Genomic DNA, 25,826 nt, shown 5'->3' with positions numbered 1-25,826 from the left:
ATCATAAACCATTGTCATTAATGGTGGATAACTTGAATAGTGGACTCATGAATCCATAATCACAGATATCATATAGAGTATTTACAACTATTTTAATTTTAATGAAGAAAAACAAGAAATGCAACAGTGCATCTGCTCCTCTAAAGCCGTTCCACAGCTCCTGTGTGTTACTGCATTCACTTCCTCTACATTCATCTTATCTGCTTTGAAAGACAGACATCAGCTTCTTATTTGCACAAGCTCCTTCATTTGGAGTGAAAGGGGTTAAATCACGTGTGTAGAACATTTGTTGAGAGCTTGGGAGCTTGGTTGAAGAAATCCTCTGCCCTCATTCATTCCACTACACAGCGCCCTGCTCAGCAGCAGACTGTGAGCCTCCTCCGCTGTCTGCTTTGCACACACCGTTCCTGTGTTAGACTGTGTCTGTCTGAACATGATGCGGACTGTGTTTTTTTGCGGCAGCATCTTGCCTTTTCACCTTTTCCTGTGTGTTTATTCTGCGCCGGTGCACGAGCGGAGAGTCAGCAGGTACAAGCAGCTGCAGGTGAGTCAAAAACACTCTCACAACCTGTGCTACAGTAAATGAAAGTTTATGCATGGGGAAAAAAGCTGGAGATCTCGCAACGCGGGGATACAAGAGGATGCAGTGTGTTTGAGTGGGATTAAGCCTTTTAGACCTGGCATCGACATCAGTTTTCATGTGTTGCGTTCCGACGCCTTTCATAAGTTTTTAAACCTCCGAAACCTGAGAAAACTGGTCTGAGTTCTATTAAAAACATGGAAAAACATAAACAGCAAGAATATCCCATTAATTGTAAAAACAGCAAATGGTGAAAAGAAAATGACCTAAGAATTAACTTGTGAGAATTATTATATATTTGAAAAATAACCCCCCTCCAAAAAAAAAAAGTGTTCTTCCAGAACACTACATTTATAATTCGTAGAATTATATATTTTAAATGATAAAAAAGTTTTTTTTTGCACTTTCTCATGGTCATTTTCTCATTTGCTTTTTACTACGCATTTTTAAAAAAAAACTTTGTTTCATGTAATTTCCTCGTAACTTTAACTTAACTTTAACTTTTAGTTTACTCGTATTTTTTGCTCATTGTTTGGATCATTTCTTGTTAAGTTGCGTGTCGCCTTGAAAAAAAAAATCAAAAGCATTGAAGGGTGGCAAGCAACTTAACAAAACATGGCCCAATAATTAACAAGAAATTGGTAAGAAATTACAAGAAAGTTACCAGAAAAAAAGCCAAATAAGGAGTAACATAATTTTGAATACATAATTAATAATATTCTATAGTTTTCTGAACAATTTTTTTCTTATTTATCATTTCTTTGTCATCTTTTACTAATTTATTTAGCTGTTTACGGGATGTCAAGTTGCTCTTTATATTTTTTTTTCTGTGTTTTTGAAAGAAATAACACTGGTTTTCTCATGTTTCTGTGGTTAAAATGATTGTGAAAGGCGTCTGAAAGCAGCACAAGATAACTGATGTCAGTTCAGGTGTCAAAGGGTTCAAGGGTCAAAGAATTACATGTGAGCGAATGCATTTCATGTAATTTACAGTAAAGCCTTGCTAGAAGTTGTTGCATGTTTCATGACATAGTGTTTCTCATAAAACACATCAAATCACAAGTGGCTAAAAAATTAATTTGTTAATTTGTTTTCCACCTTTTATTTTGGACAGCAGTCTAATTGATATCAAAGAGCTGTACATGCCAGTGTCAGATTCATACAATGCTGCTTGTCACCTCTAAGTTCAAACAGGTTGGTCACTGTAAATGCTTTTGTTCTTCAACATATGCTGGAGCTGCTTATATAAAATATCTGACAACCAAAGTCATTATTTACCCTGCAAAGCTCCCTGTTCCTGCAGTTTATAAATGGAAAGAATTTATTTTTTATAGTCAAACCTTCAAATTTTTGCAGTAAAAACAGAAAACCAAAGCATTATGCATGTAAATGTAATATTAGCCCAAATACTATTGGACAACTTTTGTTTCCAGCTTTCTTCAGCCTGGTCTGTTTTCCGGTGAGGCTGTCAACAGCGTGAGTGAGAGAGTCACATTAAGCAGGCAGAGGCAAGTCATCTGGCAAATGTGGGTGGTTAGAAAACTCTGCTCGTTTGCTGACTCAGAGAAACTGGAGAAAATAGCAGAAAGCTAACAGAGAGCTAGCGGAAAAGCATTGTGCATTATACTGAGTGTCTGCTGAAAACAAGCAGCCCTACCAGACAGGACCATACTACAACTGTATCACACTATTCATGATACAATCCTTGATATTAGAAACCAGTTCAGATGAATCCTTCTAACATGCAGCGAAGTCCTTACAACTCTTATGTAGGGGAGACTGGGTATAGTTGTAACACTTTTCATCCCAGCACCTTTAACTCAACTTTAACTCTATTTTCCCATATTTTTATGCATAGATAGCCACCCTCATTTGTCTGAAATTAATAAATTATTAATGTCAAATACAAGGCTGTCCATAAGGTAGGTTTCCATTACTGTTTTGCACAAAACTGAAGCGATATTTTCGCAACATTGTTAAAACACAATTACAAAATGACTGTTTCCACTGATTCCGCCCGATGACAGCTGGGATTGGCTCCAGCCCCCCCGCGACCCTTACGAGGACAAGCGGTTACAGAAAATGACTGACTGACTGACTGTTTCCACTGAGTGATGTTCTGTGACTTCTTCTCTGGTGATAACATTACAACGAGCATGGTGATGGATGTTAAAAACATTAGCAGATTTATTTCTATTGCAGCCACCACACTATCCATCATTATTTTCAGTTGAAGGCCACATAGGCGTTTTATGGAGCCATAATGGACAGGCAAGCTCTTTAAACTTGGGAGCAGCCACACATGAAGGATGAACATGTTTGACTTACCACCAAGTATTCCAGTACTCCCCCAGGTATGCAGTCACAGGATTTCTCAAATGCAGTCATGCATGTGAGAATTTTTACATCACTGCAAGTTGAATATCTGGGTCATAGACTGTAAATTGGACAAACAAAATATTTAAAGATGGGCTCTGAGAAACTATGATGGACATTTTTAATACATTTCTGACAAACAACTAATCGATTAATCAATTGAGAAAATAATCTACCCATAACTGATGCCAAAAATAATTTTTAGATGCAGCCATAGCCCTGACTCCTATGTTAGGACCTGTGGAGCCAAAAGTTCAAATTTGTTGAATCTGTGCTGACTTCTTTTGGTGCAGCCAATTGCTGTTAACCACTGCTTGAACTAAAAGATGAATGAAAAACTAATGACTACTGACTTGGAATATCCAGTACTGTGTAGTAATAAATTGTCCCCCTTTTGGAATGTGTAAAATTTTAGCATGTGAGCAAGGCAAACATTATGATATGTCAGTATTATTATTATTATTATTATAATAATAATAATTATTATTATTATAGAAAGTTATTTCTGCTACTCCCAAAGTAGGATTTTAAATGTAGGACTTAAACTCTGTTATTATTTCCACATTATCAGCAGCAGTTTTAAAAAGTGTATTTTATGTAGAAAGAAAAGTTAAACTCAATGATGGAACTTGTTAACTGAAGAGGTTAAGTGAGAGATGTTTACAGTGGAAGATCAGTCTGTCATCTCCATTCATGCTAATCCACTTTATCCTGCAAACATTCCCTCCGCTTGGCATAATCAGTCCGTTTGTTTGCAAAACACAGAATGCCTGCTGATATCTGGGACTTTTTGTGGTTCAATATTTACCCTTGAGATATTTCTCCTTATGTGCACAACATCTATCTCCTCCAGAGGATGTTTGTGGTGTAGATCTTATCACATTTGTAATGTAGATAGATGCGATGCAGTGTGCCAAATCAGATTCTGCTGGGTTTTCTTTTTTTGTAATTGGGAGTCGTAAAGTTAGTTATTCCCAGTAATGTCAGATCAGCATCCTTGGAAACCTTTGATAGCACACTCCCTGTGGACTGTGGACAACCTGATGTCATGACTGAACGGGGAATTTCCAGACATCTGCTCATGGTGCACGATGCAGCTCTACGGAGGGTTTAAGAATAGATTTGTGTGTGTCAGTGTGTGGTGCACATTTTTACAGACATGTGCACGTTCATACTTGCCCACACACATTGTATTTACATGTTTGTAACAGATGTAACAGATGCTACCTACTAGATAGAGCAACAATGCTCCCCTCTGTAGATGGGCTCAGCACTTAATTTGGGTTGAAGCTCGGGCACGTCAGTTTGGGCGAGATGCAGCAGCCATGGTGTCCTGTGGTGACATGTTAGCTCCATCTCCAGGATTTCCCCAGCATGCATACACAAAGCTTTGTTACAATGGCATGTGACTTTGTGTTGATGCTTTTTAAATGAAAACTTGCTTCTTGCCCACAAACTTGCCTCAGTTCTGTCACCCATCATAAACTGAGCTGCCTGTCAGCTCAGCTGGGCCTGTGGCTTCAATTTTTGTTGATGCGGTTGAGACCTCTTCAGCCATGGCTCATTATCATGTATGCTGTGGAGCCATAGTAGAACACGGGCATGAAATGAGTTGATTAATCATTACAGGCATCCCTTAAGCAAAAATGCCCTAAATCCTAGGGTTTATACACTGTGGTTGGTTGGTCGATTGGTTGTTAGATATACCTGTCCAACCAAGTTTTCACTGGTTAGGTGGTGTTGGTTTTAGGAATAAACGGCATTACAGTATTACGGTATACCAGGGTATTTAAATGTCCTAAAGGTATGTTTTCCAATACCGTCATAAACACAGGCACTCTTCTTTTTATTAAACTGACTGTATGTAGTGAACAGTACGCTCCACCACTGTTGGCACTGTACTGCACACACAGTCACTCATGCCGTTATCCAAGTGAAATTTCAGGAAGATATGAAGGCAGTGGCGTGCATGGGGCGACCGCCCCTCCTCGTGGCCCAATTGTTGAAAAACGTGTGCTAAAGTGCCCCCTGGGAGCCAAAACGTGCATTAAAGTGCCCTCTTGGGAGCCAAAACGCGCGCTAAAGTGCCCTCTTGGACGCCAAAATGCGTGCTAAAGTGCCCCCTGGGAGCCAAAACGCACGCTAAAGTGCCCCCTGGGAGCCAAAACGCGCATTAAAGTGTCCTCTTGGGAGCCAAAACACGTGCTAAAGTGCCCTCTTGGACGCCAAAACACGTGCTAAAGTGCCCCCGGGGAGCCAAAACGCGCGCTAAAGTGCCCTCTTCAGTGGCGAGGACACGCTATATGTGCCCTTTTTTTCCTTTTCGCCCCTGCCCTTCATAAAGTCTGTGCACGCCACTGTATGAAGGTATGACAGTACTTGTACATGTGTGTGTAACATTTGGTCCTCCAGGCTCTGCTGCCTGTGAATGAAATCACAGAAATCATGCTGATCATCAGGGCCTTGGCATCCATGGTTTCACGGTATTCAAAACCATACACGTTTCAAAACAAACTTGAGATGCACTTTCATGCTCTTCGTTATCTTGAAACATGATCAGAGTCCTCTCATTTCACTTCAATCATATCAATCTAGTCAATTTCATGTGACAAATAGATTAGTTGCTTGCTTGATTGAAAATATGGAAAGATAGATAAATAGATGTATGTTTGGACTTTGAAAAGACATACTGTATATATTGACTGCTATTGGGACTGAACTTTAGCACTTTAAATGTGGCACATTAATCAACCATCTTAAAGCAGTAAACCGCTCCTCTCTACTCCTGACAGCATGATAAATGGCTGGATTTGTCCCAGATGGCACACCTGAGTTCATTCCAGAGACTCAGTTGTTTTCAAGACTCAGAGCCTCTGTGGGTTCTGATTCTCAGGTATTTGAACAAATGTCAAACCATAATCCTTTTACATTAGCACACTTTGAAGCTTTTATTAAGCATGGCATTCTTCTCAGTGCTGTTCTTGTTTGCTTTACTATCATGGAGGGCAATTGATCAATTAATTAGGCTTCCATTACACTCCACATTGGGCAGAGGGGGCTGCTAACGTTATGTAAGTTACACGGCTTAAAGATTAAAATTAACTTTTGTCTGTGAAGTCAAAATAATCCTGTTTGTTTCACCATAAGCTTCACCTGATAAATAGCACAGGTGTTTGTGTTAGCTAACAGATTAGAGGTTAACGGGACTTTTTCAGCGTAGATTCATACATCATAAGTTCATTCTGACAAGCACTTTATCACAGTAGCTCAAAGCACTGAAACTGTTGGTGGTCTGAAATCAGATGATGAAAACTATAAACATGTTTTCCTGAACGACTTGTAGTAAAAATGTCCATGCTTTGACAAAGAAAATGAAGAGTCCTCAATTTTCCAACAACTCATGAATCTAATGATAGGGTATATATGCCACATACTGTATCTGTCTGTGTCTTGTTGTCCTTGGGAAGATTACACTTCAAAAAAATAAATGAAAGAAAGATGTTCATCTCAAAGATGTCAAAAGAATGAATGCAAGACAACGATGCACCAGCCCCATGATGCTCTCCTCCAATAATATCCACCTTCTTGCTAGATCTCAGCCACGGTCGTGTGTATGTTGGTCCAGCTTGTTGTTTCCTTTAAATGGCCAACTCAGCAACTCAGAACCTGAACTGCACCGACAATCATAGGCTGATGGGACAGCTGACCTTTTTGGCTTCAAACAGTCAAATCAGCAAAACAGAAACCAAACTGTATCAGCAAGTCCCTGTGAGCTGAAGTTTTGGACTGTTAGTCAGACAAAACAAGCAATTTAAAGGTGTCACTATAGGTAGATTCCTCAGTTGGATCCCAGAACATTTTTTTGAAATTTCAAATTTTTTATGTAGTACCTCACTGCATGGAACAAATAGGAATAATTTTTATGTGAGGTACCGTGAGTTCACGGATCCAGCTTCCCTGTTAAAGGAATTTAATATCAAATCAGTTCTTAGACGAACTTAATAAAAAACAATTTGACACAACTAACTGTCCCTAAAACTGAGTCAACTCGAGAAGACTTTTCAGCTTGTTGCCTTTTTACATTTTTAAGTGTTAAAATGTATGTATTGAAGTTTCAGTATGTAACATTTAGAGATATATTGACAGAAATGGAGTATTGTAATAAGCATTTTTACTTTAGTGTATAATCACCTCAGTTATAGGTAGTGGGTTCTTGTCCAGAGATTGCCATGTTTCACTGCCATGTTTCTACAGTGGAACAGATAAACCAAAAACTTGCTATTATATATAGCGTATCTGTGTTTTCATGTTGGCCACTATACAAGGTTTTCCCACATTCATTTTATTTGTGGTGGCCCGCAACGATTAAAACATCTGCCGCCAGTATTCTGGACAGTTCATTAGGAGCGCCACTGGAATATTTATATTGTTGGAGCACAGAGTGCAGCACGGCGTGAGGTGCATTGAGAGTGAAACTTAACCACTCATTATGTTGGGTCTAAAGGTTAGCTTTCACTCACAAACAGCTGCTCCTCTCATCCATTGATCTGGTCAGAACAGTTGTGAACAGATCGATGGATCAGTTATCCACCCTGTAGAACACAGTGCTGCTAAGAGAAAAAACAACCTATTAGACAGGTTTCCAATGATCCTCAAATTGCGCAAATTGTAATTGCAAATTTAAAATGCAACTAATGGAAACAATAATTGGAATAATTTTGAAAAAACTTTTTAAAAAAGTTTTTATGTTTGCATGAGGTGGTATTTGGGGGATTCAAAAAAGCCATATTTCACAAAACTGCAATCGAAACACTTCTTGGCTTTTATAGCCCACATGATGCTATGGCTATGTGTTTGTCAGTAGGAACTAGCTCCCACATGATGCAAAAGGAACTACAAGAGGTGTTATTGCATCACATAACTCAAAAGTTGAGTGGATGATCAGGAAGTTTTGAATCCAAAATTCCTCTATGAAGTCCTGGACTATCACCTCCCAGAAATCCCTCATATGTGGCTGCTCCCACGTATAAGGGCCTCACCTTTCCATTATGGCTCCATAACACGCCTATGTGGCCTTTAATTGGAAATAATGACAGCTAGTGCGGTGCGGAGAGGAGAAGTCACATAACATTGCGATGGAAGTCACATAACATCACGCAATGAAAATACAGTCACCTCACAATTGTGTTTTATCAATTGGGTTTTTGTTTATTTTATATTATTTCGAAAATATCACTAAGTTTATGCAAATCTGTAATGGAATGGACCTACAATAACCTAAGAATTTATAAAGTTGGCTGTCAAAGCTGCTTGAATGTCTGGATCTCTGGTAATCAGAGAAAAAAAGAGAGCGCACATTCGCAGGTTCTGGGCTTTCTTCCCATCTTCAACAAGATGGGAAGAAAGTGTTCCTGCTCCCTTGTTTCCTAGTTTCCCTGGATCCTGGCCGTAACCTTGACTGTGCCTGACCATGGTGATAGCTGTGCTGATGCCGCGACCCTGCCTTTGGTTGTGCTCGTGCTGTGGCTGTACTGATTCTGTGCCCCCCGCTCGCCCTGATCGTGGTCTGGTCCTGGTTGCGCCGATGCTGTGATCTTGCCTTTGGACAACTCCCTTTCACATATGCATGAGACTGTTATCATCTCTATCAACATCATCATAGAGAGCAATTACTAATTTCACACCTACCATTATTGTAATATGACATGCATCTGTTTCTATTATTGCTGTGCCCCCCCCCCCCCTTTCTCTTTCCTTTTTTGCCATGATTGTATTTCACTTGCTATTTACGACATCTATTACTCGTCTGTCCGTCCTGGAAGAGGGATCCCTCACTATCCTCTACCGCTCTTCCTGAGGTTTCTTCCTCTTTTTTTTCCCCGTTACAGGGGTTCTTTTTGGGGAGTTTTTCCTTGGGTGATGTGAGGGTCTAAGGGCAGAGGGATGTCGTACACTGTAAAGCCCTCTGAGGCAAACCATGTTTTGTGATAATGGGCTATATAAATAAAACTGACTTGACTTGACTTAACAAGCCGAACAGCGTCAGAGAAACACATTTGTACATGAGACTGCTTTATTAATTGTTTTTACTGGTTCTTGTCACCAAGTCCATTTGTTATGGAGAGGAAGAGATCTCTGTGGATCATTCAGCTATGGGTAAAAACCTCTTAACATGAACACTGAAGAAAATCTAACGAGGAGAAGTTTCAGCTGGATGCAATCTGCAGTCCTCGCTTCTAGACGCCACTAACCCCCCCAGAAACTTACAATCTAAACCTTTAAATTTTATATAAATATCAGCAGATAAAACTAAAACTCACTGAGATTAAATGAGCGTCTGTTGTTTCAGTTTAAGACCAGACCCAGGAATTTCAAAAATGAATCTATTCTGGGATCTGAGGAGTGTACCACAAGACAGGATTACTGTGTGAGGGAGGTATTTGAGCTTAAAGCCAGAATTTTAAATATCACAAACATAGCTCTCTTTTAACCTGGCTAGATCGCTATGGTAATGTAGGGTTGATATACTGTGGGTTGATAAGCTGATTGTAACCAGTTGTGTGGTGGGCTGGGAGAGATGATGAGCCGATTGAAAGCAGGTGTGTTAGAGGGGTCGATCCAGGTTAGTGGCAGGACAGGAATGAAACACACAGACACACACACGGATATGAACTGGGAACATGGAAGATACAGGAGTATTTGGAGATACAGAAGCACTTCTGTGGTCTGAAAATTGTGGATGTTAAATATCTCAGAACTGCACTAGCAAGGTTAAAATTAAACTAATACATTTATGAAGTTTCTAATTCCAATACATAATGTATATGCACTTTTTACACTCTGCACCATTGCAATTTGGCCTTATTGTCTACAAATATCATTGTTAAAGAGGTATAAAGAGGTTCCTCACATAAAACTAGGCCACCTATGCAAGAGAAATGTGCAAATACTGTTGAAATTGTAATTGGTGTTACATGACTAGAGGAAAAAAAAGAGAAAAGGGGCTATGGCATATATTTTTGCTCATGGGGAAGAAAACCTACAACTACCAGAATGCACCACACTGCACCAGACCAATAAATGCTCTGACTTGGCAAGTAATGTGGACTGGTCTGTGTAAAAACAACAGTGGCTGGAGGGGTAGCAAACTATCTCAGATTACAGTTAGACAGTAAACTAAAACATGTTTCTGAAAAGATTTGAGAAGAAAACTGGCAACCCACTAACAGAATCTTCGTTTATAGCCGATCAGTGCTGCTTTACTTTACCATTTTATCTCTGTTTTTTGACTTCCACTTCACTGAACAGTATGGCGGTCACTTCCTGTTCACAAATTCTTGATATTACAGCTAAACAAGCATTTAAAACTTTAAAAACATTTGAGGCAATAAACAGTGCAATAACATCATCTTGATTTTTATCCATCAGCACTGCCTAGTTTTACTGTTTGATTGGATTTTAGTCCGAGTGTGAGAGAGAGAGAGAGAAAGAGAGAGAGAGAGAAGCTGGAGTGTGATTCAGTCTGTGTGTACACATGCTAGGCCAATAAAGCTGATTCTGATTCTAAATAAATAAAAAGGTCTGGGCATTGTTGTTATTTTTTAATTATGCCTAGTAAAGACTCTCTGTATGGTGACCTCAGTGACTGCCTTTGTTTGCAGGAATGGCCTCAAAGCAACGGCCATGTTGGTCTGAAGAAGAGAGGAAGACACGAACAGGACACACTAAACAAAGACTACCATATGAAGCCTGCACTGGCATCCAAAAATGACACAGAGTTCTGGAATCGTCCTCGCTGTGGAGTCCCAGACTATCCCACCTTAATGCAGTTTGACCTGTCATACTTTAACCTGAAGAAGAAGAAGGGAGGCCTGAGTAGACAGCAGCGCAGGAAGAGATTTGCGCTGTTCGGAGGGCGCTGGGAGAAGACTGACCTCACTTACAGGTAAGAAACCTTTGATTCTGTTGTGTACTACTAGCTTGTCACAGCTATATTAGTATCACATACGCTGGCTAAATAAACAAAAAAATGTGACACTGTGACTTCGTCTGTCTCACCTGAGTGAATGCAACTCAAGAACACCTTGAAGGATTTTTTTCAAATTTGCGCAAACACCCTCTTGGACCGAATGATAAAACCAATTTGATTGTGAAGTTCTAAGGTCAACATTATTGCGTCCTTATATCTATCTCATGCTAGTGAATGCATTATCTCAGGGGAGCCTTAAGAGAATTTCCTTAAGTTTGCCACAAACGTTCACTTGGAATCAAGTAGGAACCGATTCGATTTTGGTGGTCAAAGGTTACGGTCACTGTGACCTGGCATCCATCTCATTAACGTGAGTTTCCTCAAATTAAGTACAAACGTCCACTTGGACTTAAGAAAGAACTTTTGAGAATTTGGTGTTCGAAAGTCAAAGGCCACATGACCTCATTTAACATCTTTTTGGCCATAACTCAAAAATTCAAACCCTAACTATAACGAAATTTCACACATACGTCTAATAGGATAAAATGATGAAGTGATGACATTTTATATATAGAGGTCAAAGGTCAGTTTTGTGACATTAATATGTTCTGCAAAAACACTTTTCTGTCCATTATTCAACACCATAACACAGGAACATAAGGGGAGACATTTGGTCAGAAACTGAATTATTGATACTAATCTTGGGTATCCACCTTGAAACTGTGCTTTTTAGAATTTGTAGCTTCTCTGCAGCAACATCTGTATTTGAAAAGTTGTCAGCTGTCATAGACAGGCATGGACATAAACTGTAACTGCAACTTGACTCGTTCATGGAGGCTTTTAACCGCAATGTGGCAATTCTACTTACACTGTAAAATCAAATCAGTATGTATTTTGGTTTTAAAAAGCAGATCTATGAGTTCAGTATCAAGACTGCTTGTGTTTTGTGTTTGTGTAAGAAAAAAAAATTGATTGTGTATTAGATTTTTTAAAGTCTGCAACACCAATATCGATGCTCGCCTCAAAATCGATTGGGCTATAGTCTGCTAAGGGGCTCAAGTTTTTTTGTCTTTATAAAAAATTGGGAGATCTGGTCAGTGGAACTGTATTCAAGGTCCCAATAGAAATAAAAAAATTAAATCAAGTTTATCTTTGACTACAAGAAAAATCAACAGTTCAGTTCAGCCTACAGAAATCTGACTGTCACCTCCAGAGAAACAAACACACTCCACATTTTATCTGCAAGCACTTGCTGGATCAAAACAAAGCTATGAACCTCAAGCCTGAAACCAGGATGAGAGGGAGTAAAGATGGCAAGCTAATTGTTATTTACAGGAAAATGTGTTTACGTTGTAGCTTGACACGAACGCTTGTGGGTTATATTTTTTGTAGATTCAATTTGTTGAAACAACAAAATAGGCAGCGCGACCAGCCCCCTCATAAATCCTGGAGTCATCCTGCAATTAACATGAAGGAATTAATAAGTATTATTGTGGAGACATTGTTATTGATGTGTTTACCAGCATGGTCAGTAAATGCAATAACAACAAAGTTCTAAATCAAGCCAACATGGCATCATCTACAGTCCTCTGTTTGTGGGGGTGCACATGTGCTTTTGTTAACAGTGGACACAGACTGTGGCTGCATTCAAGAGACCCTTGTGCTGTTTATAAAAACATTGTGACAGCATGAGGAACGTCATAACTTAGCATGTAAAGTATCCGCTTGAGAGAGCATCCTAAAGTAAGCAATAATGATTAAGGATAACTGGGAACTGCTTTTCTTTGCCAGGAAAAGAAATAACTACTTGAAGATAAACTTTGGGAAACTGCATCTTTACTCAAGCAAAAACAAGTAAGCTAGAATAAACTAAGACATAGCCTCTTACCATGACTCCTTCCAAAAAGATGACTAAGAGGTTTTCTAATCTTAAGATAAGAAACCACTAAAAGCTGCTTTAATCAGTATTTTTGTATTAACAAAGAATCAAATGACTAGGTGTAATTTGAAAGGGGTCATTGGTAGTCACTCGACTTCCTCAAGCCCGTCTGCTCTATGAAACATTTAGAACCTGATCCACAAAGAATCTGCTAACAGCACCATGACTATCCACAAAAGAATTTGCACTAATCATATTTTGGTGCTAACACGCCCACAAAGTTTGGTAGCTGAGCGCAATTTTTCCTCCTTTTGCATTTAATTGAGTAAGCAGATCTTTTCCTAGTGTTTTGGGCTTTTCTCCATATGTGGGAACACAGATTGGGTCATAATGAAAACTGTAGAGAGCACAACATTTTGCAGAAAGCATCAGTTAGGTTTATTGCCCACAGCTGGCTGTGTGTGGCAGCTGCCGCATCTCACTGCAGCTGACACCATACATGAGTCTTCAAAATTAGGCATAGGCCGTGTGCTTTTACGCACGGTGCCGCAGCGGTTTCATTAAGCAGATTGGCCAGGATTTGATGGTAATTATTGTTCTGCATTTTCTTCACATCCACACAAGTCGGCTGTTACACACAGATCACAGGTTTTTACGCTGAAATGGTTTGTAATACAGCAGCTCTTTTGAATGAATCCTGAGCTCCATCACAACTGTTTCATTTCCAAACCTGATATAAGCTCACAAGCCCCGTGTATCCCCGTGTATCCGTGTATCCTCATGCATCAGGGTTATTTGAACTGAGTGAACCACATCAGGCCAGTATGGATAAACTGTAGTCTTTTCATTGTTATTTTTGACACGAGCATATTCCTTACACAGCAGCCCACACAGCTCACCATTTTTTGGTGTGAGGAGAGTCTTTTAATGCATTTGGTGGTGGCTGCCGGAGGTAAAGAGGTTCATATTACATCCTGTTGGTCGTGTCAGAGCTTGTCCTCACAGTTGAACAATAAGAAGGAGCCCATTCTCGAACTGTATCACAGGATTAACACCGAAGCTGCTGTGTGTGCATATACTAACTCTGTTGATTTCATGTATTACTTTCTCAAGTCAGGGCACCTTTTCTACAGCTGCAACACACTGGAGTGAAACCAAATTATCATGTTTCATTACCTTAGCTAAACCTACTGTGTGTGTTTTTTTCATCCTCTGAGGTTTCCAGCCTGTAGGTGACTCATTGGATGTACTGGTTCTTTGCACTTGTAAAGTTTTGACAGGCTGTTTGCCTGATAAAGAAATACTTTGATGCTCCAAATGTAGCTTGACATCGCTAGGCCAATTTCCAAAAGTTTTTTTAAAAACGGAAAAGTATTTACTTTGCATTTAAAAAAAAATCTGCATAAATATAACAACATTGTGAAAATTATCCTTGTGTACATGGATCTGCAAAAACAACCGAAAACGCTGTAGTATGCATGCCAGACCAGTAGTTTGCGGTGTAACTTTGCAATGAAACACCACGCACCTGCACCAAGTGTGCCTGTTAGGTCACTGTTCTCACAGGATCTTCACATCATCAGTTTATAGTGTGACAGATGGGGTTATGTTTTCAAAAAATGACACTTTGGAATCTGGTTTTAAAAATTTGTGTTTTCAGGCCCCCAAAATGCTGTTATCATGTGAACAAAAGGCCAAACCCCAACAAAGGTTTAACGTTTCATGCAAGAACCATTGTCATGTAAACAGCCCCTGTCAGACTTCCTGTGGCTGCCAGCAGCTGTTAAAAACAGGAAGAGAATATGTAGCTGTACTCATGAAATCTCATTTATTAATGTTTTTGATTACAGCGTCAAAGGTCAGTTGTTGTATAGTCTGAGCTGCTGGAAAATAATTTATTGAATAAAATGATCTGAGTTCATTTGAGTTCCCTCTGGTAAATGGTTATGCAGTATCTAGGGCTTTTATTGTGAAAGGTTAGAACAGAAGAAGTTGATCTATGTGCTGCTTTAGCATCAAACTCTGAGGCTGAGGAAAAAAGCCAATACTCAAGTGCTAAAAACTGCAGTTCCTCTAATGTCCACTTGAGGCTGGCTCCAAAACAAAGTCAGTCCCCACAGACCCCCATGTAAAATATCTCAACTCTACAGCAGAAACAAAGAATAAAAAAAGCATTTGATAAACAAAGAAAAGCAGAAATGGGAAATAGAAAAGGCAATACAACAACAACAAAAACACCAAAAACAACAACCAGAGCAACAAAAGCAATGAATTAATTAATAAATATTAATAAATAAAACATGTCAAAACGATAAATCCATGTGTTGCTGAAGTTTTGATCTCTACAGATGTTTGGGCTTTTTTCAAGTCAGCTGTATAAAGTCATAGGGTACAAATTCAAATATTAATTTCATGAGTGCTCTCAATACCACGTGTGTGTGTGTGTGTGTGTGTTTGTGCGTGTGTCCAATAGGATCGTGCGTTTCCCCTGGCAGATGAGTGAGGGTAAAGTGAGGCGTGTCTTCCAGGAGGCGTTTGGCGTGTGGAGTGCAGTGACTCCTCTGACGTTCAGAGAGGTCACCTCTGAGAAAGCTGACATCATCATTGACTTCAGCAGGTAAGACAGGTCCACCAGCAAGAGACACGACACACATGTTGGTACTATGGCGGCAATTTGCACCATGACAGTAAATTTGAGAGAATAAACTTATAATCGTCTAACAAGCCAACTCAGGAGTAAAAGAGTTCTTCATTTAAAGTGAAGAATAAGAAACATGCATTAAGGGACTTACAGTAAAGTGTATGACATCAGTGATCATTGCTTAAATTGTCTAGCATTAAAAAACAAAAACCTGTTTTTTAAACTCAGGTTTTACAATTTTAAAATGACGTCCTATTACATAATATTGTTGGTTTTCATTCAATTAATTGTTCAGCCCTAACAGCTACAGATGTAAATATACAGTCAACCCGTTTTGGGTGCATTTGGCCACAAGTTTTAATCCACATCACACCTTATGTTCTCTCTTCAAATACACCAATGATTCCCTTTGAACAAATGTCATAGTGTTTGCAGTGGAATGTAAATGTGTGCAGAATGAGTGCAAAGAGTTACATACAGCTTTTAGTAGTAGTAGTTTGAGGAATATGTAGTATAATCATAAAGATGGACAGTAAAAACAGAGCTCTAGTCTGTAATCTGACCCTGAATCTCTTGGATGATTTGTCAGAGTGACCCAAGAAAAACTAAACCACATGTATCTGAGCCAGGCTCAGAGCAGAATACAAACATGAATGAATGCAGCACAGGACTTGTTTGGCAGCGTTTTTCAGCCTCCAGCTACATTTTTTATCAACTCCAGTGAGTCATTTTTGGCATTTGGTTTACGATACTTCCATCTTATACCAAGTCTTTTCTTTCACGGTGTGCTCCTATATTACAGTTTCATAACTACTCTGCCAAGCCCTTTTCAGTTATACAAGTAATTTTCATAACTGCTGTCATGCACTTGGTCTTACATATTCATTTTTTTAAAAAGCAAGTATGAGAATAGAACAAGTATGAAGTAAGAATGAAGGGCCCTATGACTCAGAAAAAAAACTGCTAGGGGGCTTCATTTTCTTTACCACATATCAGATATTAACAGGATAAGAGTCTACAGCAGTGATACTCAACTTATGACCCGTGAGCCAAATCTGGCTACCGATGGGGTGCTGGGTGGCCCCCTAACTACTTTCGAATCTAAAAAAGGAAGAAAAAAAGAGACTGACGCTGGGAATTGTTTTTGTATTTTTAGTATACATAGGGTGCCTTAAAACATCATAAAACAGCATCAAAATAGAGCTAGAGGATCCCCCACATCCCCAACAGAGCTCACTTCTAAGTCCCTTAGGTCCTAAAATCCAAAAAAACATTCCAAAATCCTAGAAAATTCTTGAAATTTGAGAAATGTCACAAAATCCTAAAAAAATGCTAACATCTTAAAAATGTACTTAAACCCTAGAAACGTGCCACAATCCTAGAAATGCCCTAAAATCCTAGAAACGTGGCATAATCCAAAATGCCCTAAAGTCCTAGAAATGTCCTAAAATCTTAGAAATGTGCTACAATCCTAGATATGCCCTAAAATTCTAGAAATTCCTGAAAATCTTAGAAATGCTCTTAAATCCTTATGTCCTAAAATCCAAGAAATGTCCTAAAATATGAGAAGTGTCCTAAAATCCTAAAAATGTCTTATAATCTGAGAAATGTGCTACAATCTGAGAAATGTCCTAACATCCTAGGCATGTCCTAAAATCCTAAAAATGTCTTGAAATCCTAGACACATGAATGGGGCTAGTGTTGCTGGCCCCTGGCCTCCTGTCATTTTGCGAAACAAGTTAACCATCCCTGTGCTTGTGTAGGTACTGGCATGATGATAACTTACCGTTTGATGGTCCTGGAGGAATCCTCGCCCACGCCTTTTTCCCCAGGACGCACCGACAGGGCGAGGTGCACTTTGACTATGATGAGCATTGGACAGTGGGCAACAGTGTGGGTGAGTCCATTTGAAATACTTTGAGTGTATATGATGATCTCTGCTTTTGTTCCTCATGGATTCCACTAAAGAGTAGCAGACTCAGGAGCTTGTTTCAGTGTCACTATCCCTCTGTCCTCTTCTGTCCTCTTCTGTCCTGTTCAGGCACCGACCTCTCCCAAGTGGCAGCTCATGAGTTTGGCCACGTCCTAGGCCTGCAGCATTCCCTGGAGCCTGACGCTGTGATGTGTCCTTTCTATAGCGACTCCTACCCTGTGCAGCTCAGCGAGGATGATAAGAGGGGCATCCAGTATCTGTACGGCCCCCCTCGGCATGCACCGCCTGAGATAACGGAGACCAATGAGATTGACATTGGAATGGTGAGGCGATAATACTGGAGATAATAATAATCACCTTTATTTAACCAGGTATGTCCCATTGAGATCAATGATCTCTTTTACAAGAGAAACCTGGCCCAGAATGGCAGCTCATTCACTTACACATTATTTAAACACATAATTACATTAAACTTAAACATAGAAGATAGAAATAACAATTAGATTTTACAAAAATCTGTTTAAAAAAACAAAACAAAAAAAAGATTGCACTCAAGTAAAACATTTGCGCTCATAAGACCTAGATATAATGGGATTTATCATTGACTTAAAAGCATTGAGATGCACCTCAAAGTACTGTATACCCTCATTTCCACAGGGCTGCATTGAATCCGCAGCTTAGTCCACAGACAAAAACCTCCCTGTTGTGTATGTCGTTGTGCTCCAGCCGGACGCCTGCAGAACAAACTTCGATGCCGTGTCCATGATCAGGGGAGAGCTGTTCTTCTTTAAGTCTCGCTATGTTTGGCGTATCCGTGACGGGCAGCTCCAAGCCGGATATCCAGCCTTGGCTTCACGTCACTGGAGAGGTATCCCTGAACGCATCGATGCCGCGTACGAAGACAAGTCAGGCAACATCTGGTTCTTTCAAGGTTGGTCATGTACAGAGGCAAATTTCTGAAGAAAATGTGTGTGTGTTCACTGCTGGAAAACAGCAGATGAAACTTTTTCAGTAATTCCATATCAGGGGAAGTCGTAGTTTAACTAAATAAGCTTGATTAAAAAAAAAAAAAAAAATGAAAAAAGGGCAATTAACAACTCTAGAAGAAATTACCAGAAAAACAGCAAAATAAAAAAAGGAAAAAGTACAAAAAAATACCTACAAATTAGAAGAAAATGTAAAATGTTAAAAACAGGGAAATTACCCCCAAAAAAGAGCTCAGTGATAATGATAATAATTCTGTAAAATGATTTTAAATATATAATTATGATAACTACAAATGCAGTTTTTGGACATTCTTACTTATCTTTTTTTTTAATATATATTATATTTTTTGAATTCCATTTCTTGCACTTTGCAGAACAGTTCTTGCCAAGTTGCTCATTGCCTTTCCCCCCATGTTTTGGAAAGAAATCAAACCAATTTGCTCAGATTTCAAAAGTGTAAATACTTTTGAAGGCGTCTGAACGCAGCACAAGCAAAGTGATGTTGATTGAGGTTACAAAGGGTTAAACGGTATTTGAGATACAAATACTGAAAAAAGTTTAAATGGTTCTGAAGTGCCGGAAGAAGCTTAAGTTAGACGGTAAGCACCGTAAATAAAACGCACATTGACAGTAGTCTATAACATAGACAGTCGAAGTACATGAGGTCCAATTTTTTTCTTTTCTGTGTATCCTTTTACCATGACAGGTGACAGGTACTGGGTGTTTGATGCTGAGAGGAAGATAACTGGACCAGATTCGGTGCGGCAGCTGGGTCTTCCTGTGGCAGATATCCAAGCAGCTCTGAAGTGGGACGAGGGCCGCGTGGACAAAGTCTACCTCTTCAAGTCCTCTTCGTACTGGCCCTTCAACCCTCAGGAGAACCGACTGGAGGATTTCCATCCTCGCAGCATGTACAAGTGGGAAGGAGTGCCCAGCCACATCGATGCAGCCTTTCAAGACAGATATGGTGAGGCCTAATGTGAACTTTTGCATTCATTCTCTTTACTCCGGTCATTAGTAAAAGTCCACTGTTGACTGTCGCCTCCTCTTGCCCTCTGACAGGCTATGCAAATTTCCTGAGTGGGCTGCACTACTGGAAGTTTGACCCTGTGGCGCTGAAGGTGCTGGAAGGCTACCCCCGCAGCATCGGCAGGGATTTCTTTGGCTGTTCTGTTTAAATAAGTCCACAAACACACATCTGCTAAACTCGTGAAGAGCAGGGGTGGATTTTTCAGCTTAATTCACCATACAGAACATTCAGGCTATTCTGGAAATTTACCTAAAGTTGATAAATCAAAACCCATGTAAATACATCAAAGTCTTGTCAAAAGCACTGCCTGCTGCAACCACATTATTATATTTTTTAAAACAAAAATTAATTCAAAATATACACATACATTTACAGTGAGTTTAAGTTGGCAGTTACAGTCAGTACAGTCAGCATCTGCTTACTTTTGCAGAAAGGATTTTGTCAGTTTAAGATAAGAACACATGGGGAGACAGCTGGTTCAAACTGTGGATGGCAGAAAAACTGAGTTCTGATAAAGCTTCACCTTCAGACTTTGGTTTGGTCCCACTGTTAAAAAGCATCTCCACTTCAGATCTCAGAGGAGCAGTGCTGCAGCCCTTGAGGGTCCAAGCTGCACACCACGGTTCATTCAACACCAACAAACAACAAAATGGATGATGGATCACTATGTTCCCAGTGTCTTTTAACCAGACATGGGTGTTTTTGAGCAACCTGATGCTGATTTCTCGCGGGGATAGTGCCACAAAAGTTGCTGTGTTACCAACTTGAATAGTGGTATGATAAGCAGGTATTTTAGGCATTTTTTTCTGTTGAAACATACAGACAGTTTCATCATATCTGTTACATCATAATGTACAAATGTTATGTATCCCTGGTTTGCAGAAACGTATCATGCCAACATTTTCTGATGATTGGGGTGCAAGTATGTCTGGGGCGAAAGAAGAACAAGACTAATCAAACAACTCCTTGTTTACTAGCAGGATTGACACATGCATGATTTAGATCCAAGGAACCAGACCAAATGATGAGTCTGACCAGGTTTAAGATTTAAACATGATTATATCTGTTTGGAATGACTGCACCTGTAGACGTGGCCAAAAAGTCTCCCATCTCCTGACTGCACCGAGCTTTCAACACCGTGAGCCAAGATCACAGCGTTTTCCAGAGATTCTCTGGTTGTTGGCATTCACATACCAAACCCCAGGCAAGTTCTGATGTAATCAATATAATCAATTATAACCACTGTATATTAATTGTTGAAATAATTACTAGACAGCAAAATTAATTACTTATATTTTGCTTTAGAGTTCTTTAGTTTCTCAGTGTAGCACCATCAAAGGTGTTTTTAACACCTCCAAAGCCTCCAGACCACAACTTACATCTTCTGTATGAGCACAAACAGAAAACAAGACATTGCAATTAAAGCCAGCCAACTGTTGAAGGTATATTTACTGACCATCAGCTGCAAGCTCAGCCCTGATGACTGCACACAGCACCACAGGGGTCCTGCTCTCTGTGGGGTTCACACACCCTCCAATTCTGACCCCAGATGATTCCTGTGTGCTTATTAGTGCCAGTCCAGGAAGAACAAGAGCAAGAACACACAATGTCAATATGAGACAATTTCCCCTCTTTCATGGCGGTTAATCTCCTCCCCGGCACCAAGCCAGCACATGCCGGACCTGTCGCTTCACTGAACACACACACACCAAACACACATCAGCCCTCCATCAACTCACCTAACAAGTCGACACGCTTAGTAACCATGATGTCATAACTGAATTTCACAGTCATTTCTTTCACGACTCGTTAGTGAAAAAGTCATCTCACTACTGTGCATGTTGCATAAAGTAATGCTTTTTTTGCCTGTCACTGCTGAGGACGACATATCGAAACATCAAATTTCATAACTGCCACCACGCAACTGTTAGACATAAAGTCCGAATCTGAAATCTTGCCTAAAATAATATTATTACTATTACTTTTCAATGTCCATGAATATTTGTCAAATAACTGTGAACAAAGCTGCAAAATCTGTACACAAAAACTACACAGGTGTCCTATCAGACATTAAGGATGGAGGCTTTATCCCCAGAACGCCATTTAACCAATGTGGCATCACAAGCACAAGCAACTAGCTTTGGCTGCACACTGCTTCCTGCACAGTAAAGGCAGAGATCAAACCATAAAACTGAGCAGCGCTGATCAGATTATAAATTAAGTCTCTGTTACTGAGTTGCAGGTTTCTAACATCAAATGTTCTCTGAGACATGTTTTAGCTCACTGCCATTGTAGCCGCCATTGTGCCGAAAAGATGAGGTCACATTATGTCACCCACCAGCAGGAGCATTTATTGGTCTGATGCATTCTGGTAGTTGTAGGTTTTTGAAGCCAAAGCCAATGCCACAGGCCTCTCTCTGTTTTCTCCAGTCATGTAGCACCAGTTTCAAAAGTATTTGCATCTCTCTACTGCACAGACAGACCAGTTTTATGTGAGGACCCTCTTTATATCGGTGAAATACTTCTGTAAGATTTTGGAGGTGTGTAATTGGTTCCTCTCGGACCTATGACTACCCATAAAACCCCTGACTGCCTGGGTTCACAGAGACAATAGGAGGGTTTCCATTACAGATTTGTACAAAACGTAAATGATATTTTTGAAATGTTGATAAAACACAATCGTGAAATGACTGCGTTTCCACCGAGTGATGTTCTACGACTTCTCCTCTGGTGATTCCAAGAAGCATGGTGATGGATGTTCAAAACATTAGCAGCTTTATTTCTATTGCAGCCACCACACTAGCTGTCATTATTTCCAATCCAAGGTCACGTAGCCGTGTTATGGAGCCATAATGGAAAGGCGAGCCCCTTATACGTGGGAGCGGCTATGTATGAGGGATTTCTGGGAGATGATAGTCCACAATTTCACAGAGGAATTGTAGACTCAAAACTTCCAGATGATCTGTTCAACTTTTGAAGAGTCATGTGACGCAATAACACCTTTTGTAGCTGCTGCATCATGAGGGAGCCAGTTCCTTCTGACAAGCACATAGCCATAGCATCATGAGACCGAGAAAAGCCAAAAAAGTGTTGCCATTGCAGTTTTGCAAAATATGGCTTTTTCAAATTGCCTGAAATACCACCTCATGCGAGCATAAAAACCTTTTTCTAAACTGACATGTGTACATCAGATGTATTTTATATAAGTTTTTTCAATTTGCACAATTTGAGGATTAATGGAAACCTGCCTGTTGATGTGTATCTTTGCAGAAGCAGCCTGAGCTTTCAGCCTTGGATTGCTCTTTCAAGCTCACACTCCTGGCGTTCTACAGTTTTGAGGGCATATCTCTGTTCAGCCACACATATCTATAAATCTTTTTTTTTTAATTCCAAAACGTGTTTATCTCATTTGCACCTTGACTGCCTCCTCAGCTTCCTTTGGTTTAAATCATTAAGTGCTCGCAGTCTCTCAGTGCCACTTCAAAAACCGCCAATTCAGTTTTGCAGAAATATCAAAAGCAAAAACAGAAAGGGACCTGCTGAAACTAGGGAGGTAGATTAGTTCTCACAAGACAACCGGACAAGTCAGAAAATGTATCAGGTTGCTGAAACTGGGCAGGATGGTAGTGTTGTCATTATTTACAAAAGGCTTTCAGTCAAGTGTTTAGCGTGAAGAGAGGCAAACAGTTCTCCTGGCACTGACTGCGTTTGAAACCTGAGCAAACTGGCTTGATCTCTCTCAAAAACATGAAAAGAAGGCAATGAGCAATGGAGGAGAAAATGACCCAAAAATCCCCCAAATTAGCGAAAAAAAAAAAGAAGAAGAGAAAAACAAAAAAGTGCTTAAGATAATAAGAACTTTGTAACATCATTTTAATCATGTGAAAATATGTTTTGATTATAATAAATATAGTTTTTCCCTGGCCCTTTTCCTTTTCCCCCTATCTTTTATTTTTTTTTTCTCTAAATCTACAAATTTCTTGCAACATATGAAACCTTTCTTTCGAAATCACACATTTGCTCCAGGTTCAAAGGTTAAAATAACTGGTAAATACATCTGAGGCAGCACAAGAAACATGATGGTGCTCCAGGTTTCAAAGGGTTAAGAGTTGTGTTACTTTATTGGTAGCGTATGTGACCTGACACACATGCAACAGCAAAATGCTCTTCATTGGCTTTCTTTTAAATGGCTGCATGTTGAGAATGAATAAAGCTGGGTGCTACATCTTTGAATATTTAAGGTGCTATTGAAAGTTGTGTAGACACGGTGAACCAGTACCTCATATTACACACTCTGAAATAATCTGTTCTTTTCACTGTTGAGTGTCTTCTTTTTGTGCGTCTCACAGAGCCAGACGATAGTCCTCATTATCTGTTGAAGAGCCTTGTTTCACGTCCCTGAGACTGCATCATTCTCAGATTATTCAAAATCATATTATACTTGACAGACAGTATACTGTAGTCTGAGAGAAATTATGTTGTTTCAGTCCTGATCAGAGAAATGAGACAGAGGTTCACTGTGGTTTTGACTTACTGTGTATTTTTTATGGATATTATATATGGTTATTTGTAATCAATACTGTTTGTAATCAGTGCAGGACGCTGATTATTGCATTGACTTGTAACATACACTGTGATGTGTCTGCAGAAACAGCAGTCCAGTGTAGCTTGGACACTTTAGACAGAGTCAACATGTCCTGATTATCTGGTTCGTTCTACTTTCACCATATACTGATCTGTTTGTTTTTGTATTCCATGTTTTTTCAGTCAGAATATGTATTTGTCGTGTGAATAAATTTGTAAACTTTTTTGTTTACAATAAAACCAAAAATAAAAAAGTCAACTTGCTTTCCTATCTCTGCAATACATGAAGTTTTCATTTAGAGTGGTGGTTTTAAACTGTGAGGTGGCCTCCCCTTGTGCCTGGGAGAGACGTGAGACAGAGATACTGGTGATGTTAAAGAGACAGCTACATGTCAACAGGAAGTTAGTTATTGTAGCTTAAGCCTGGTTTCCACCAAGCAATCTAGTTCAGTCCAGTTCAGCTTGTTACATATTAGAAGGATTAACTTTGTGTTTCCATTGTCAGCAGGTGTGGATGGTACCAACAACAACCATTCCATTCTGTCTATTTTTTTGCCAGCCCTCTCTTTGTTACCCAGCACACCGATCTGATTCTAAAAAGTGAAGCTAAAACGCTGCACGCAGTCTTGCTTGACAAGAATTTAATGCAAACTATTTTCAAGTATCACAATGATTGTTGCGAAAAATTAGGACAAACAAAACAGAAATTAAATTAAAACAGAATGCAATGATCTGCAAATCCGTTCTGACCTATATTCAGCTGACTACAGTCCACAGACAAGATATTTAAGGTTCAAACTGATCAACTTTATTTTGTTTTTGTAAATACACAGTCATCACTGAATTTGATGCCTACTACACCTTCCAAAAAAGATGTGACAGGAGCAACAATGACTGGGAAAGTTTAGGAATGTTCAAAAAACATTTGGAACATTCCACAGGTAAACAGGTTAATTTGCGACAGATGGTAATATCATGACTCGGTATAAAAGGAACATCCTCGGAAGGCTCCGTCATTCATAAGCAAAAACAGTGCAAGGTTCACTACTTTGTGAAAAACTGGAAAACAGTTTAGCTGTTTAAGAACGTCTCTCAACACCAGACTACAAGGACTTTAAGATTTTCCCATATACTATTCATAATATCCTCAAAAGATTCAGAGAGACAGAGAGGGAGTAAGAGAGACACATCTCTGCACATATTGAGCAAAGCTGAAAACCCACACTGGACGTCTGTGACCTTTGATCCCTCAGGCTGCACTGCATTGAAAACTGGCATGATAATATAAAGGATATGACTCCATGGGCTCAGGAACACTTTGGAAAACCGTTGTCAGTAAACACAGTTCATCACTGCCTCTACAAATGCAAGTTCAGACTCTACCATGCAAAGTAAAAGCCAGATATCAACAACACCCATAAACACAGCTGACTTCCCTGGATTCAAACTCATCTAAGATGGACTGACACAAAATGGAAAGTGTGCTATGGTCTGTGACGTCCCTGCTTATTCCAGCAAAACAATGAGACACATTCTGAACGTGTTACAACAGCATGGCTTCATAGTAAAAGAGTGCAGCTACTAGACTGACAGTCCTGCAGTCCAGATCCAACTCCCACTGAACATGTGTGGCACATAATGAAGCACAAAATATGACAACTGAGACCCTGGACTGTTGAACAACTGAAGTCATATATCAAACAAGGATAGAAACGAATTTTCCATTCTGTTTTTATTTACATTTTACACAGCATCCCAACTTTTTGGCATTGGGGTTGTACATTGAGAGCTGAATGGAGCAGTGGCACATCTGTTATCATCTGATATCAACCCCACCTACATGATGGA

General features: G+C 39.6%; 1 protein-coding gene across 1 annotated transcript; it reads left to right on the top strand.

The window, feature by feature from the left end:
- The first annotated feature begins 346 nt into the window (after positions 1-346).
- Positions 347-24,249, top strand: LOC121959884 (stromelysin-3-like). Its single transcript, XM_042509412.2, has 8 exons — positions 347-544; positions 10,618-10,901; positions 15,278-15,421; positions 17,209-17,342; positions 17,487-17,701; positions 18,105-18,309; positions 19,071-19,331; positions 19,427-24,249. The coding sequence occupies exons 1-8, from the start codon at positions 434-436 to the stop codon at positions 19,540-19,542; spliced, it is 1,470 nt and encodes a 489-aa protein (XP_042365346.1). The 5' UTR covers positions 347-433; the 3' UTR covers positions 19,543-24,249.
- Positions 24,250-25,826: the final 1,577 nt, after the last annotated feature.

The sequence above is a fragment of the Plectropomus leopardus genome, chromosome 20 (genome assembly GCF_026936395.1).
Source record: "Plectropomus leopardus strain MGB_pleo_1.0 chromosome 20, ASM2693639v1, whole genome shotgun sequence".
Classification (NCBI taxonomy): domain Eukaryota; kingdom Metazoa; phylum Chordata; class Actinopteri; order Perciformes; family Serranidae; genus Plectropomus; species Plectropomus leopardus.
Note: the sequence above shows the minus strand (reverse complement) of the source record. Positions and strands in the feature narration are given on the sequence as shown.